This window comes from Schistocerca cancellata, chromosome 1, assembly GCF_023864275.1.
Source record: "Schistocerca cancellata isolate TAMUIC-IGC-003103 chromosome 1, iqSchCanc2.1, whole genome shotgun sequence".
Lineage (NCBI taxonomy): Eukaryota > Metazoa > Arthropoda > Insecta > Orthoptera > Acrididae > Schistocerca > Schistocerca cancellata.
This window is the reverse complement of record NC_064626.1, coordinates 400,820,434-400,836,796: the sequence shown is the minus strand read 5'-3', so window position 1 is coordinate 400,836,796 and position 16,363 is coordinate 400,820,434. Positions and strand designations below refer to the sequence as shown.

At 39.6% G+C, this 16,363-nt stretch overlaps 1 protein-coding gene across 1 annotated transcript in view; it reads left to right on the top strand.

Moving 5' to 3' along the window:
* The window catches only part of LOC126161551 (cysteine sulfinic acid decarboxylase-like), a 128,575-nt gene that overhangs the window by 30,411 nt on the left and 81,801 nt on the right, over positions 1-16,363 (top strand). Inside the window, exon 2 of the mRNA XM_049917489.1 lies at positions 7,963-8,191. Within this exon, the coding sequence (XP_049773446.1) occupies positions 7,963-8,191 (229 nt within the window). The remainder of the gene's footprint in view (positions 1-7,962; positions 8,192-16,363) is intronic.

The following is a 16,363-nucleotide window of genomic DNA, read 5'->3' as shown; positions in this document are numbered from 1 at the left end:
CACACAAGCACAACTCACAAACTCTTGACCAGTGTCTCTGGCAACTGAGGGCGGACTGCAAGCAACTGCTTCTGATGGGGGAAGAAATCTGGATGGTGGGGATAAGGCGGCTGAGATGGGGAGTGGGAGGGTATATTGCTGCTTGTGGGAATATGTAGGGATGTGGTGGGGACAGGGTAGGAATGCTAGGTGCATTTGAGAAGTTTGAAGGAGTTGGAGAAAGGGGAATGGGAAAGGAGAGAATTAGAGCAGGTGGGAACAAAAGAAAAAGACTAGTGGATGCATTGGTGGAACAGAAGGCTGTTCAGTGTTGGAGTGGGAGCAGGGAAGTGGATAGGTGGGTGAAGGACAGGGACTAGTAAGTTTGAGGCCAGGGGGTTGGGGGAATGTAGGATATATTGCACATGTCAGAAAAGTTGCTGTTAGTAGGAAAGATCCAGATGACACAGGCAGCTGGGTGGTCCAGCTGTCTCTTGGCCACAGTTTGTAGATGACCATTCACACAGATAGACAGCTTATTGGTTGTCATGCCCTTGTAGAATACCGCACAGTGGTTGCAGCTTAATGTGTAAATCACATGACTGCTTTCACAGGTAGTCCTGTCTTAGATAGGACAGATGATCCATGTGACTGGATCAAAGTACGTGATTGTGGGAAAATGTACGGCTCAGTTTTTGTAACCATGTCTCTTACACAGATATGAGCCATGAGGCAAGGGTTGGGAGCAACAATTGAGTAGGGATGAAAAAAGATATTGCATTGGTTCGGTGGGTGGTGGAACACCAATGTGGAAAGGTTGGCAAGGATGGTGGGTATAGATATTCCTCATTTCAGCAGATGACAAGAGGTAGTCAAAACTCTGGCGGAGAATGTGGTTTAGTTTCTCCAGCCCAGGGTGATACTGAGACATGAGAAGAGTGATCGTTTATGGGTGCATGGTGGGAATATAGGAGGGTTGGATGCCTGGAGGGACAAGGCACAGGAGATCTGTTTCTCTGCAAAGTGGGAGGGTAATTTTGATCTCTGGAGACCTTAGTTAAACTCTCAGTATATTTGGAGAGGGACTGCTTGTCACTACAGACACAACAGCCATGAGTAGCTGGACTGTATGGAAGGGACTTCTTGTAAGGAATGGTTGACAGGTGTCAAAGGGAGTGATTGCTGGTGCTTGATAGGTTTGATATATATGGAGGTACCAATGTAGCCATCTTTGAGGTGGTCAGTATTGAGGAAAGGAGCCTTGTTGGGTTGAGGAGGACCAGGTGAAGTGAGTGGGGGAGAAATTGTTGAGTTTCTGAGTGAATCTGGGTAGGGTGAACTGACCATCAGTCCAAATCATGAAGATATCGTCAATGAATCTGAACAAGGTGAGGGGTTAGGATTCTAGGTGGTTAGGTAGGATCCTTCTAGATGGCTGGTGATAGGATGGCATAGGATGGTGGCGTTCAGGTACCATTGTTGTACCACAAATGTGTTTGTGGGTAACACCTTCAAAAATGAAGTACTTGTTCATGATGATATAGGTGGTTATGCTGACAAGGAAAGAGTCTGTAGGTTTGGAATCAGTCAGCATTGGGAAAAGTGGTGTGCAATACCAGCAAGGCCATGGGCATGAGGGATATTAGTGTAGAAGGAGGTGGTATCAATAGTGATGAGCAGGACATTGTATGGTAAAGGAACAGGGATCTTGGAGAGTCAATGAAGGAAATTGTTGGTGTCTTTGATGAGCTAAGATTCGCTTGTTGGGGATGGGTGGGGGTGGGGGGGATTGGAGGGGGGAAAAGTAACTGTCCATAAAGGGATGTCCAGGAAAGTTGGGTTTGTGGACTTCAGGAAGCATGTAAGAAGTAGGAGTGCAGGGAGAGGCAGGGGCAAGTGAAGAGAGAGGGCAGAATTTCTGGTTGGGGTTAAGGATTTGAGGAGAAACTAGAGAGCCTGTTGTATTTGTCAGCAAGAAGGATTAAAAGGTCAGGATCAGTTTTTAGGTGGAGGGTTGTGGCTCTTTCTTCAGATGTAATGTAGGTGTCCATGTTGTTGGATTTGGGGGAGTGGATGAGGAAAGTTTTGAGGTTAAGAAAGTCTAGAATGTTAACAGGGTTTGGTTTGGAGGCAGTGGTGCTTGATCTTGGTTAGATAGAGGAGTAAACAGAAGAAGGCAAGGTTCAAAATTGGCTTTAGCTTGAGTTTGATTGGTAGGTTCATGACAAAAAAGTGTTTTCATTGTAAGGACCAGAGAAGGAGAGGGTTTTAACAAGTCGAGCATGACTGAATTTTGGTGTGGGGCAAAAGGTAATACTTATGTGGACTAAGGCTTTTGGAGAAAAAGTTCAAGACTGTGTTGCACATCTGTTTAGGTTCTGGATTCTGTATGGTGATGGGAGAGAGTTTCAGAAGGTGTGCTAAATATAGTTGGTTTAAAAAGCAGGGTTTGTCAGCTATTAGGGGATTTAGAAGTGGTTTGCAGGCTGTTGTAAATGTAATAGATAGTAGTAGTCCAAGACAGGAGTAGGAGGTGAACAGGCTGGATAGATAGCTTGTTGGTTATCGTGCCCATGTAGAATAAAGCACAGTGGTTGCAGCTTAGTTTGTGATCACATTACTGGTTTCACAGGTAGCCCTGCCTTTAATGGGATAGGTGATGATTGTGACTGGATTGGAGTAGGTGGTGATGGGAGGATGCAGTGTGCGATTTGCAGGGGGGATGGGGGGGATTTCCCCCCCTCTGCATCAGACCATCCCATCCTGTGATTTTAGTTTATGCATCCCAACCTGGGATGCTTATTTCCCACGCACTGGAGTAAAACTTTACATATAATTTAAATTTGTGGAACCGAACACTGAAAGTTTTTAATAAGTCTTACTATTAATACTATTAATATTTTTCATTTTTCTATCATCATCATAAGTACAACTTTTCACAAATGTGCCTCTACTTTTTGAATTCCCCTCGTATACCTGTACCCGTATGTAGATGATTTTGTGAATAAGCTTTACCTATGATGTACTTTTAAAGATATAACAAGGGATGGCTTTTCTGATAGTGCATACGCGTCAATAGTGAGTTTCGGCATTAACATCTATTTATAAATAGCTGTTTAACCATGTGTAATGCCACGGTCCAAGCTAGTAACATATATAATTCTACTAACCCCCTAAGACATCCCCCCCACTGGTAAAAGCACAAATCGCACCCTGGGAGGATGCATGTGCCAGGTCTTACATCTAGATCTATTACACAGATGGGAGCCATGAGGGAGGGGTTGGGAGCAGCAGTGGAGTAAGGATGGAGAAGGATATTGCTCCTTCCATCTGTGCCAATACAGAAAAGTATCCTTATCCATAGCCAGAACCCAGTCCCTCATATTTCTCCAGCATTGTTGCCTGATTTGTGGAATCCCCCCAGATTGCCTTACCATAAAATTGCTGAACTCCGGCTGCAACTCCCCCTTCCACAATGATCTACACATGTTCAAATTCTGCCAGTCTGTACCCATTAAATCTAACCCTGCAAAATCATGTAAATCAGGCCCAGTCCTGCTTGCAGTACCTCCTCTCCATGTGTAAAATTCCTCCACCCCATCTCCAGGAACTAGAGCAGCACTTACAACTACACCTCAAAAAACTCTCCAATCTGTTCTCCTGCAATGGGCACTTGCATGCCACCATCCTATGCCAACCTATTCATAGGACATCTAGAGGAGTCCTTCCTAACTACCCAGAATTCGAAACCCCTCTCCTTGTTCAGATTAACTGATGATATCTTTGTGATTTTGACTGAGGGTAAGGACATCCTATCCAAACTCTTCTGAATCCAAATGCCTTCTCCCTCATTCTCTTCAGTTGGTCCTCCTCAACCAAACAAGCTGCTTTCCTTCTTCCATCATGGTATTCTGCTGCCCACCAAACCTACACCCTATCCTTGTCAGTCCCTTCTCCACCCCTGTTTGCAACCTTTTGCTTCATGACCTATCCCATATATCCTCCCACCAGCACCACCTATTCCTGTCTGATTCACAAGCATTACCTATCCCATCAAAGATATGTTTTCCTGTGAAAATAGTCATGTGATCTGTAAACTAAGCTGTAACTATTGTGCTATATTCTACTTTGGCATGACAACCAACATGCTGTCTGTCCACATGAATGGCCACTGATAAACTGTGGCCAAGACATGGCTGGACTACACAGTTGATGAACATGCTGCCCAACACAATGTATTTCATTTCAATGACTGCTTCACAACCTTTACCATCTAGATCCTTCCTACCAACACCTGCTTTTCTGAATTGTGCAGGTGAGAACTCTCCCTGCAATATATCCTCCTGCCTCACCCTTCACTAATCCCTGGCATTCACCCACCAGTCCCCTTCCCTGCTCCCATTCCAGCCCTACACAGCCTTCTATTTCACCAGTGCACCCACTAGTCTTTCCCTCTCTCTCTCTTTTTTCCCCTCCTCTATTTCTCTTATTTTCCACTCCCCTTTCCCCTCCTTTGTCTCCCCCCTGACCTCCTGATTGCACCTAGCAGCCCTACCATGACACCACCAGATCCTAGTATGTTCCCACAAGCAGCTCTAAATACTTCCCCTCCCCACCACAGCCTCCTCCTTACAACAACCACTCAGATTGTTTCCCCCATCAGATGCAGTTGCTCACTGCCCAGTCCCAGTGCCCGGAGACAGTGGCTGTGTGTGAGAGTTGTTGCATGAATGTGTGTGTGTTTCCTACTTTAGAAGGAATCCTTTTGGCCAAGATCTCACATGTGTAGCAGCAGTCTTTTTGTTGTGCCTGTCTGTGACTCAACATCTTCTGTGTACGGTGAACAGCAGTATATCCTTTTCATAATACTGTAATTATTCCACCCTGGATTTTCTGTTATTAGTCTTTCAAATCTGGCACAGTTTCAGACAAAGGAAAAACTTGAAGTTGCCTTGTATATGGAAATCATTGCATGAAATGCATAGAGTTCTCACTGAATTTGTTACCTACACTAGCATGACAAAGATGATCACTGTAGTGGCAGTTTATCATACTCAAAACAGCAAAAACTGTGAAATAACAACAAATCATGTCTTCCAGTAGGGATGTTTAATGATCTTGAAAAATGTAGAAAGCATTTATTATAGGAAGACTGTAAGTCAATTCTGATGTAATCAGTGTACATATCCCGCATGGTCACGAGAATAAGGTAATAGAGATTAGGGAGTTTACAGAGGAATATAGATAGTCACTTTTCTCTTTCTCAATTCATGAATGGAACAGGACATAAAATCAATAATATAGGTACAAAATATCCCCTGCTATAAACTGTACATTGGCTTTTAGAATATGTATGTATATGTAATAAAATGCTACTGACATCTGTGAATGACACTGTCTTTAGTGCTGACAATTGGTATTATAAAACAGGTAGAAATCTAGATTAATAGGGGATCTAACACAAAACCTTGAGAAACGTAATAACTAACTTTCCTGTATCTTGAAAGGTGATTTTTATTTTAAATAAAAATTTCTATCCTCTATTGCCCCTAGAAAAACACAATTTAAGCAGTTATAAACAACGCCACAAATATCATAACTGTACAATTTCCTAAGAAGCAGATTGTGACTGACCAGTTCAAAGGGTTTATCTAGGTCTATAAACAGCCAACAGTCTAAATCACCTTGATCTAAAGCTTTCAGGGCTTCACTCAGGAAGTCAGAAGCAGTTGTTCAGTATGTATGTTTTCCTGAAACTATTTTGATCATTGACTTATACTTTATTTTTATTCAAATATTAGATGACGTATCATGAATTACATTTTCAGTCATTTTAGAAAAGTTAGGTAGTAGTGAAATTGACCTATAATTTTGTTTTAGGTTTGTTGGGAATATTCCTGTACTAAATGGGACTAATTTATCAATTAAATGAGAGATTTTTTGCTTTGTCTTTGGGTAATGGTGTTATTTGGGATACCTTCAAGAACACAGGATGGTTTTATTTTTTAATTTATTGATTTTCTTCCGTACTTCTTTAATAGTTCCCTGTGCAGCTGCCTTTAGCTTCTCTCTTTCAAAGGTGCATTTTGTTTTGTTGCTGCCTAAAACTTTCTATGAATTTCTGACAATTTCATGATGCATTGGGTTATCCATGTACTTGACTTTATTTTAGCTTTTATTTTATTTCTGCGAATGCAACATCAACACATTATTTATTGTTGCAAAAAATTAATGAATCAAATATGTGACTGACATCATCTCGGGACACCTCTCAATTTCCTTTTTGTAGCATGCAGTTAAAAAATTAATGTTGTTTTTATTAATCATTCTTCTTGTGATACAGTTGTATTTATTTTGCAGTTATTATTAATCATTTTAAGGACAAATTTAATTGCCTTTTGATCAGGAGAACCAATGTTAGCAGTAAACTCGGGCATTCAGTAAATGCAAGACTAAAAGTACAAAGCTTTGGGGTTTGGATCCCTGTTAAATCTTATGATTATGTTTCTCACATTTAATGTGACTGTCATCTGTATGATATTTATGATATTTTCATGCATGAAAAGCATTTGTTATATTCCTCTTGTAACTGGCATGATAAACTGATTCTTCAAGTTGAAGAAAGGCAAATGACTACCATCACTATAGTGTTAAAGCTAAATTTAATGCTATTACTGCTTTGAATTTTTTTGCTAGGCAATGGATTGGATCAAATCCATTAAAATTGGCAAAAAATTAAATGGTACACCAAGCCTACATGATTTAGTCTAGAAAACTTCTACCACCTTTTCTAGGGTTAAAAGAGAGACAATTTGGCATGAAATCATTCATTTTACTGAAAGTGGTCCTTGCACTAGTGTGAACCTGTGTCACTTTCTAATGAGTATGAGAAGTTCTCCACAAAGTATTCTGTTGTATATACAGATGTAGAGCTTGGTGATTCATTTTAGAGAGGGTGCTACCACATATAATGTTGAGTGAAGTATCATCCCTCAGCAAAAATTTGTGATTCTCCTAATATTTAACAGAATGTAATTAATTGCTGTGACTGTTGTGTTACTCCACCTCATTGGTCTGATACTAGAAGTTGCGTACTGCTACTTAGGTGAGGTACGTTCATGCTGTTTTTGTTTTATTCTGAGATGTCAAGTATCATGCTACTCATCTTTCTAATGTCATTCTTGATGGTCTTAATGAATTTATATTAATATACCTAAAAACAAAGATGATGTGACTTACCAAATGAAAGTGATGGCAGGTCGACAGACACACAAACGAACACAAACATACACACAAAATTCAAGCTTTCGCAACAAACTGTTGCCTCATCAGGAAAGAGGGAAGGAGAGGGAAAGACGAAAGGATGTGGGTTTTTAAGGGAGAGGGTAAGGAGTCATTCCAGTCCCGGGAGCGGAAAGACTTACCTTATGGGGAAAAAAGGACGGGTATACACTCGCACACACACACATATCCATCCACACATATGTGGATGGATATGTGTGTGTGTGCGAGTGTATGGATATGTGTGTGTGTGCGAGTGTATACCCGTCCTTTTTTCCCCATAAGGTAAGTCTTTCCGCTCCCGGGACTGGAATGACTCCTTACCCTCTCCCTTAAAAACCCACATCCTTTCGTCTTTCCCTCTCCTTCCCTCTTTCCTGATGAGGCAACAGTTTGTTGCAAAAGCTTGAATTTTGTGTGTATGTTTGTGTTCGTTTGTGTGTCTGTCGACCTGCCAGCACTTTCATTTGGTAAGTCACATCATCTTTGTTTTTAGGTATATTTTTCCTTCATGGAATGTTTCCTTCTATTATAGCCATATCATGAATTTATATTAAAACGCGTTGATCTGTACACAACATATAATGCAATGAAGACTGAGATTTTAACTGATGATGAATTTTGATAACAATAAATTTAAAAGCTGTCCTCTCTTTCAGATGTAGAAGTTCTAATATAAAAAATATTATTTCTTCCTCACAGCCTTGATCCATATGGACTGGCAGGACAGTGGGTTGCTGCCTCTCTTAATGCAAGTGCATATACATATGAAGTGGCTCCTGTATTTACCCTTATGGAAATGACAGTTCTTGAGAAAATGAACCAGTTGGTTGGATTTCCTGATGGTGAAGGAGTTTTTTGTCCCGGAGGATCTTTAGCAAATGGATATGCTATAAATCTTGCACGGTACAGATTTTCTGCTGACATAAAGGTACAATATTCTTATAGAGAACTCATTTCATGTTGTTATGATAGACATAATTATGATTAGAAGTGAGGTTTGTATCAGACTTTTAGTGCTGTACGTGACATAGATGAGTCTCCTTTGTTCTGTTTACAGATAACTACTGCTTCTTACATACAGAATTTCTGCTGTTCTTTATGAAAAAACATTTAAAAATTTATTTTCTGAGATTTCCCCCTTCATTATTATTGGAAGATATATTTTCAGACAATTCCAATTTTATGCATAGGTAATGATTTTCTTCCATCGGTCTTTGACATGCTCTGTGCATGGCACTACTACTTCCTCTCCTTTACCAGACTTCTCATCTTAGAGCAACATTTACTCTCAATGATATCAATTATTTGTTGCATGTATTACAATATGTGTTTTTTCTCTATGTCTTTTTTTTCTGTCTGCAGCTCCCTGTGGTACCATGGCAGGTATTCCCTGATGTCTTAACACACCCTGCCCCTTCTCTTAGTCAGTGTTTCCCAAAAATTATTTTCCTCACTGATTCTGCAGAGAGCAACCCAACCTCTCATGTTATATTGTAAGTAATAAGATAAGATTTGGTGTTGACAAGTGATCAAATAGTATTTACATCGTAGTGAAAATGATGACTGTAGATTTGACCACAGGGAAACCACAGGAAACCTAGATCATGATGGTGTCTGAAGATTAGAGCCTTCACCTCCTGAATAAAAGGCTTCTTTCTTTAAAACAGTGCTGAATCATTCAGTTTATCCATAGTGTACAATACTGATAATATTATGGAAAGAATATGTTGTGTTAATGTGTCAGGGTTGGTGAGGAAGGGAAAGCATTGGGCACCCATTGAGGTGAAAGAAATCAAACATATTTTAGGTGCATGGCTGTTTAATGCCATAAAATGGAAAGGCAGACCTAGAGAAGGCACCAAAACTGAATGGGCTGGAGAGCAGGAGAGGAGAGCGTCTGGGCAGGTCAGAAGCTGCCATCAGAAGAGAGCGAACTGTGTGTCCGCTCCCAGTGGCTGGCCACAGTTCCACCCACATGTGACCGCCTCCAACCCTCCCTATTGCACAGCCAAGCTGTAGATGCACAGTTTGGTAGTGTTACCTCGTCAGCAACACATGAGTTTAGCTGCTGATGTTTCAACATGTGAGTTTCAAAGTGGGTTCTGTCCAGTTTTGTGCAACGTGACTGATATGCTGCAACTGACCACCAGGCAGAATGCACTGGCAAACATCAAATGAAAAATAAAAATCAAACTATATACTATTAAATGCATTCAGTAACAGTCCCCACTGTACAGTTGCTACTCACTATATAGAGGAGATGTTCAGTTGCAGACAGGCACAACAAGAAGACTGCTATATGCGTATTACATTTTTTACAAATCCCTACTCTGTGTTATCTAAGTAATCCTTCAATGTAAAGAATGTATTGCATAACAATTACTTTTTAATCAATTTAAATAAGTTTACAGAATGAAATTTATATTCTGCAGCGGAGTTTGTGCTGACATGAAACTTCCTGGCAAATTAAAACTGTGTGCTGGACCAAGAATCGAACTCAGGATCTTTTTCCTCTTTTTGAAATAAGTTTATTTTAGCACTTTCTTTAATCTCTTTGCCAGTTTATTGTACAGTTTTATTCTTTGGTAGAAAATGCTGTTCTGAGTTTTATGTTCAGTTTTTCTTTGGTAAATGTAATTACAGTCTAGATCTTGTTCTGTTCTCATGGGCAGAGCTGTTTGTGCTGCAATTGTCAGTGTTTAATAATGAATAAAAAATAGGAGTACAGGTGAGCTACTACAAACAGCATAGTTCATGCATTATTGTGGCAAAGATGTACACGAAACACCCACCTACCACAGTAGTACAAGTTTATATGCCAACTACCTCCGCAGATGATGAAGAGGTTGATGAAATGTATGATGTGATAAAAGAAATTATTCAGATAGTGAAGGGATATGAAAATTTAATAGTCATGGGTGACTGGAATTCGATAGTAGGAAAAGGAAGAGAAGGAAACGTAGTAGGGGAACATGGAATGAGGGTCAGAAATGAAAGAGGAAGCCACCTGCACAGAGTATAACTTAATCATAGCTAACACTTGGTTCAAGAATCATGAAAGAAGGTTGTATACATGGAAGAACCCTGGAGATACTGACAGGTTTCAGATAGATTATATAATGGTACGACAGAGATTTAGGAACCAGGTTTTAAATTATAAGACATTTCCAATGGCACATGTGGACTCTGACCACAATCTATTGGTTATGAACTGTAGATTAAAACTGAAGAAACTCCAAAAAGGTGGGAATTTCAGGAGATGGGACCTGGATAAACTGACAGAACCAGAGGTTGTATAGAGTTTCAGGAGAGCATTAGGGAATGATTGACAAGAATGGGGGAAAGAAGTACAGTAGAAGAAGAATGGGTAGCTTTGAGGGATGAAATAGTTCTGGCAGCAGTGGATCAAGTAGGTTAAAAGATGAGGGCTAGTAGAAATACTTGGGTAACAGAAGATATATTGAATTTAATTGATGAAAGTAGAAAAAATGCAGTAAATAAAGCAGGCAAAACGGAATAGAAACGTCTGAAAAATGATATCGACAGAAAGTGCAAAATGGCTAAGAAGGGATGACTAGAGGACAAATGTAGGGGCATATCTCACTAGGGGTAACATAGATACTGCCTACAGGAAAATTAAAGATACCTTTGGAGAAAAGAGAACCATCTGTGTGAATATCAAAAGCTCAGATGGAAACCCAGTTATTAGCAAAGAAGGGAAAGCAGAAAGGTGGAAGGAGTATATAGAAGATCTATACAAAGGTGATGTACTTGTGGGCAATATTATGTAAATGGAAGAGGATGTAGATGAAGATGAAATGGGAGATATGATACTGCATGAAGAGTTTAACACAGCACTGAAAGACCTAAGTCAAAACAAGGCCCCATGAGTAGACAACATTCCGTAGAATTACTGACAGTCTTGGGAGGGTCAGCCCTGACAAAACTCTATGATCTGGTGAGTAAGATGTATGAGACATGTGAAATATCCTCAGACTTCAAGAAGAATGTAATAATTCCAATATCAAAGAAACCAGGTGTCGACAGATGTGAAAATTACTGAACTATCTGTTTAATAAATCACGGTTGCAAAATACTAATGTGAATTCTTTACAGATGAATGAAAAAAAAGGTAGAAGCTAACCTCGGGAAAGATCAGTTTGTATTCCATAGAAATGTTGGAACAAGTGAGGCATACTGACTCTACAACTTATCTTAGCATGAGGAAAGGCAAACCTACATTTCTAGCATTTGTAAATTAGAGAAAGCTTTTGAAAATGTTGACTGGAATACTCTCTTTCAAATTCTGAAGGTGGCAGGGGTAAAATACAGGAAGCGAAAGGCTATTTATAATTTGTACAGAAACCAGATGGCAGTTATAAAAGTCGAGAGGCATGAAAGGAAAGCAGTAGTTGGAAAGGGAGTGAGAAAGGGTTGTAGCCTATCCCCAATGTTGTTCAATCTGTATATTGAGCAAGCATCAAAGGAAACAAAAGAAAAATTTGGAGTAGGAATTGAAATCCATGGAGAAGAAATAAAAACTTTAAGGATTGCTGAAGATAAGGTGGGTAGATCACGTAACTAATGAGGAGGTATTGAATAGGATTGGGGAGAAGAGAAGTTTGTGGCACAACTAGACTAGAAGAAGGGATCGGTTGGTAGGACATGTTCTGAGGCATCAAGGGATCACAAATTTAGCATTGGAGGGCAGCGTGGAGGGTAAAAATCGTAGAGGGAGACCAAGAGATCAATACACTAAGCAGATTCAGAAGGATGTTGGTTGCAGTAGGTACTGGGAGATGAAGAAGCTTGCACAGGATAGAGTAGCATGGAGAGCTGCATCAAACCAGTCTCAGGACTGAAGACCACAACAACAACAAAGATTGCTGATGACATTGTAATTCTGTCAGAGACAGCAAAAGACCTGGAAGAGCAGTTGAATGGAATGCATAGTGTCTTGAAAGGAGGATATAAGATGAACATCAACAAAAGCAAAATGAGGATAATGGAATGTAGTTGAATTAAGTCAGGTGATGCTGAGGGAATTAGATTAGGAAATGAGATACTTAAAGAAGTAGATGAATTTTACTATTTGGAGAACAAAATAACTGATGATGATTAAAGTAGAGAGGATATAAAATATAGACTGGAAATGGCAAGGAAAGCGTTTCTGAAGAAGAGAAATTTGTTAACATTGAGAATAGTTTCAAGTGTCAGGAAGTCATTTTTGAAAGTATTTGTATGGAGTGTAGCCATGTATGTAAGTGAAACATGGATGATAAATAGTTTAGACAAGAAGAGAATAGAAGCTTTCAAAATGTGATGCTACAGAATAATGCTGAAGATTAGATGGGTAGATCACATAACTAATGAATAGGTATTGAATACAATTGGCGAGAAGAGGAATTTGTGGCTCAACTTGACTAGAAGAAGGGATCGGTTGGTAGGACATGTTCTGAGGCATCAAGGGATCACCATATAGTATTGAAGGGCAGCGTGGAGGGTAAAAATCATAGAGGGAGACCAAGTGATGAATACACTAAGCAGATTCAGAAGGATGTAGGCTGCAGTAGGTACTGGGAGATGAAGAAGCTTGCACAGTGTAGAGTACCATGGAGAGATGCATGAAACCAGTCTCTGGGCTGAAGACCACAACAACATATCAACGTCATTTTTGAGGAGTAGCACTCATTGATAAATATACTTCCACTTGCAGTTATTATCTCCAGTGTTCTGAACAGATCATTACAATGAGCTTGACTGCTATTTTTTGTTGTTGTTCTTATGGCCCTTTTCAGAATTTTGAAAACTGTGTTCATATTTTGTGGATTTGTTCCCCAAAAAAGAATGCATATATATAAGAATTAAGAGTATATGTGAACAGACTGTAACTAAAAGACATTGGCTATTACACAGTTACAATGGGACATAGCATGCTAATGCCACTTTGTTTTCAAGTATCTTTGTTTGTTCACACCTCTTCAACTGCGATTCACCATTCATTCCTAGAAATTTTACATTTGTTTAACAGACTATGGAGGTGCCATCTATGTTTCATTTAACAGTGACATTTTACATCTTCAAACTGAAATTTGTAGCATTAGCTTTCTTTAAGTGCAGTGTCGCTTTATTGCTTATTGCCCAGTTGTAAAATTCTCTGAGGGTACATTTGCTTCCTCTGCAAGGAGTTCTCATTTTCTCAGTGACTATAATATTTCTGCTGTCAGCAAAGAGAATTTGATGATCAACAGCTGTACAAAATACTTCAAAATTAGTATTAGGTATAGAGAGTGATTTGAAAGAGTTTACAAACTGACATAGCACATTGGGCATACAACAAGAATAAGCAATCATGGAACTACAGTTTTCAAATACAATGAGAGGGTGCTATGGTCACTAGAGGGTGTTGCTATACAAATACAGGCAGAGCACAGGGAGACTGTCACCATTCACATCTTGGAAACATTAGAAGTAACATGTACCACAAAATGGCTCAGATGCATTTGGTTTATGGTGCAGCCAATAGCAATTGACAAGAAGCCACGTAATTGTATTGTGCAAAATATCCAATAGAAAGGTGCTGTATCACACATTGTTCATGATCCTGTATCAACAATTGTGCAAAACTGGCTCATTCAATGTTCAAATGCTAGTTGTCAATGGACAACATGAACAACTGCAGTGGAAGAAAGTGCTCTGTAATGGTACAGCAGACACTGTCAACAAGTACATGAGGTGTATCCCATGCCACTAATATCCCCAACCCTCTGTCTGGTGCATTGTATATGACAAACTATTGCATTTGTTTCATTTACAATGCATCCAGGCATTGCAACCAGGGGACTACAATAAGCATGTGGGATTTTCACAATGGATTCTGCAGGAATTTGCTGAAAAACAAAGCTTCACAGCAAGAGTTCTCTTCACTGATGAGGCTACGTTCTCACTTGAGGGTGTGATGAACATTCAGAAACTGCATATGTGGGCAGACGAGAATCAACATGCTAAACATAAGCATGCCTCACAAAGTAAATACACTCTTAATGTGTGGGCTGGCATTTGTTTAATTGGCCTGTACATTCTCCTGGACTGACTTGATGGTTGCATGTAGCTCATATTCCTGCATGAGGTTCTGCTGGACATGCTGAATGTTGTTCCCATGCTTATCTGGCACCGCATTTGATTTCAGCATGATGGGGCCCCTGCACAGTTCAACAGACAAGTGAGGGCACATCTGCAGGCAACCTTTCTCGGCTGCTGGATTGGTCGCAGCGGGTCAGTTGCATGGCAACCATCAACATTTGCTCTATCCCCAATTGATTTTTTCTTGTGGAGATACCTGAAGGGCCTTATTTATGAAAAAACCTCTTACATCACTGGAGGATCTAGTGGGCAGGCTGTTTCCAAGATACACAAGGTATATTTGAGAGGGTGTTTCATTCAATGCAGCGGCGATGTCAGGCATGTCTAATGTATCTGGACAAAACTTCAAGCATCTCCTGTAGTGATATCCTTTTGTAGAATGTGACTAAATAACAGCAACATCATTCAGTAGCTCCAGATGGCCTTTGTAACCCCCAGTTCCTATGTGATTATTGATACTTGTTGTACGTCATTGTGCCTTGTCGATTTGTAAATGTTTTTTGAATCACTCTCTAGATCTGTTGTCCAGTAGTGACATGTGAAAATTTGTGCCAGACTGGGACCTAAAATTGAATTTCCCACTTATCGTGAGTGCTCACTTTAACCACTTAGGCAATCCATGCATTCTCCTATGCTGTTGGGTAGTATATATCTGCCTAACAGCTGATGTCAAGGAATTCACAGTCAGTGATTTAATTTTAAAGTATTCTGAACATCTGTGGGTCACCAACATCATCTGTTCTTCTAGATGTGGATATAAGTATTATAAGGTTTGGATGGGACATGATGATAACAACATCGGTCTTGTTTCCTTGTCATCTAGTTTTTCATGTTGCAGGAATCCAAGTAATATTGTGATCATTAGGTGATGATTTTAGTAAATGGATGTAGATGGTGTGACGTATGGAAATTTGGGTCAGTCCAGGGAGTGGATGAATAGCCGAAGTAGTTAAGGTGACCACTCACAATAATCAGAAAATTTGGGCTTGAGCCCCGGCCTGGCACTAATTTTAATATGCCACTACTTGATAGTAGCTCTGTACGTAATACAGTTAATGTCAAGGAATTTTCAGTCGGGTAATTAATTTTGAGCTACCGGGAAAGTCATTAATGTATATCAGGGAAAGTACTATCTTAATATACCACCCTGAGGAACTTCTCTATTGATGTGTTTTGGTTCTGATAAGTATTTTACAAAAAGTGTGGACTTACTTGAGGTAGTTATTATCTCTACTCTTTGTACCATATCTGTTAAGTATGACTGGAACCACTCATTAGGTACCCCTCCTGTTACTAATTCTTCTAGCTTATCTAGTAGAATATTATGGTTAGTAGTTTCAGAAGATTTAGAAAGATGTTGAAAGATGTCTGTGAGACACTCATCTTTATCAAGAGCATGAAAGCATCAATTTTGTGAATTTTAATACAGCTGGTTCTGTACTTTTACCACTTTGGAAACTAAACTGTGATTCACTTAAAAGGTTGTATTTATTCAACTAACTCGTTAATCTGTTTTTCATAGCTGATTCCATTATTTTTTAGAGAGGTGATAGCAGTGTAATGGGCCAGTAATTTTCAGTGTGCTCTGCATTACCTTTCTTTAGCAGAGGCACAACTCCTTCCTGTATTAAATATTAAGGAAATTTCCCTGCAACGAATAATTCATTTATTATGTCTGTTAAGGGAGCTTGTATACTCTTTATGCATTTTTGCAATACATGTATTGGTACTTCATTGAAGCCTACTGAATTTTATGTGTAGTTTCAGTATAGTTCCAGTGTATGTGTGTGTGTGTGTGTGTGTGTGTGTGTGTGTGTGTGTGTGTGTGTGTGTGTGGTGTTTATCTCCAATGAAGACCTTGTTGGCTGAAAGCTCACTTTATGACAGTACAGGGCTATTACAAATGATTGAAGCAATTTCATAAATTCACTGTAGCTCCATTCATTGACATATGGTC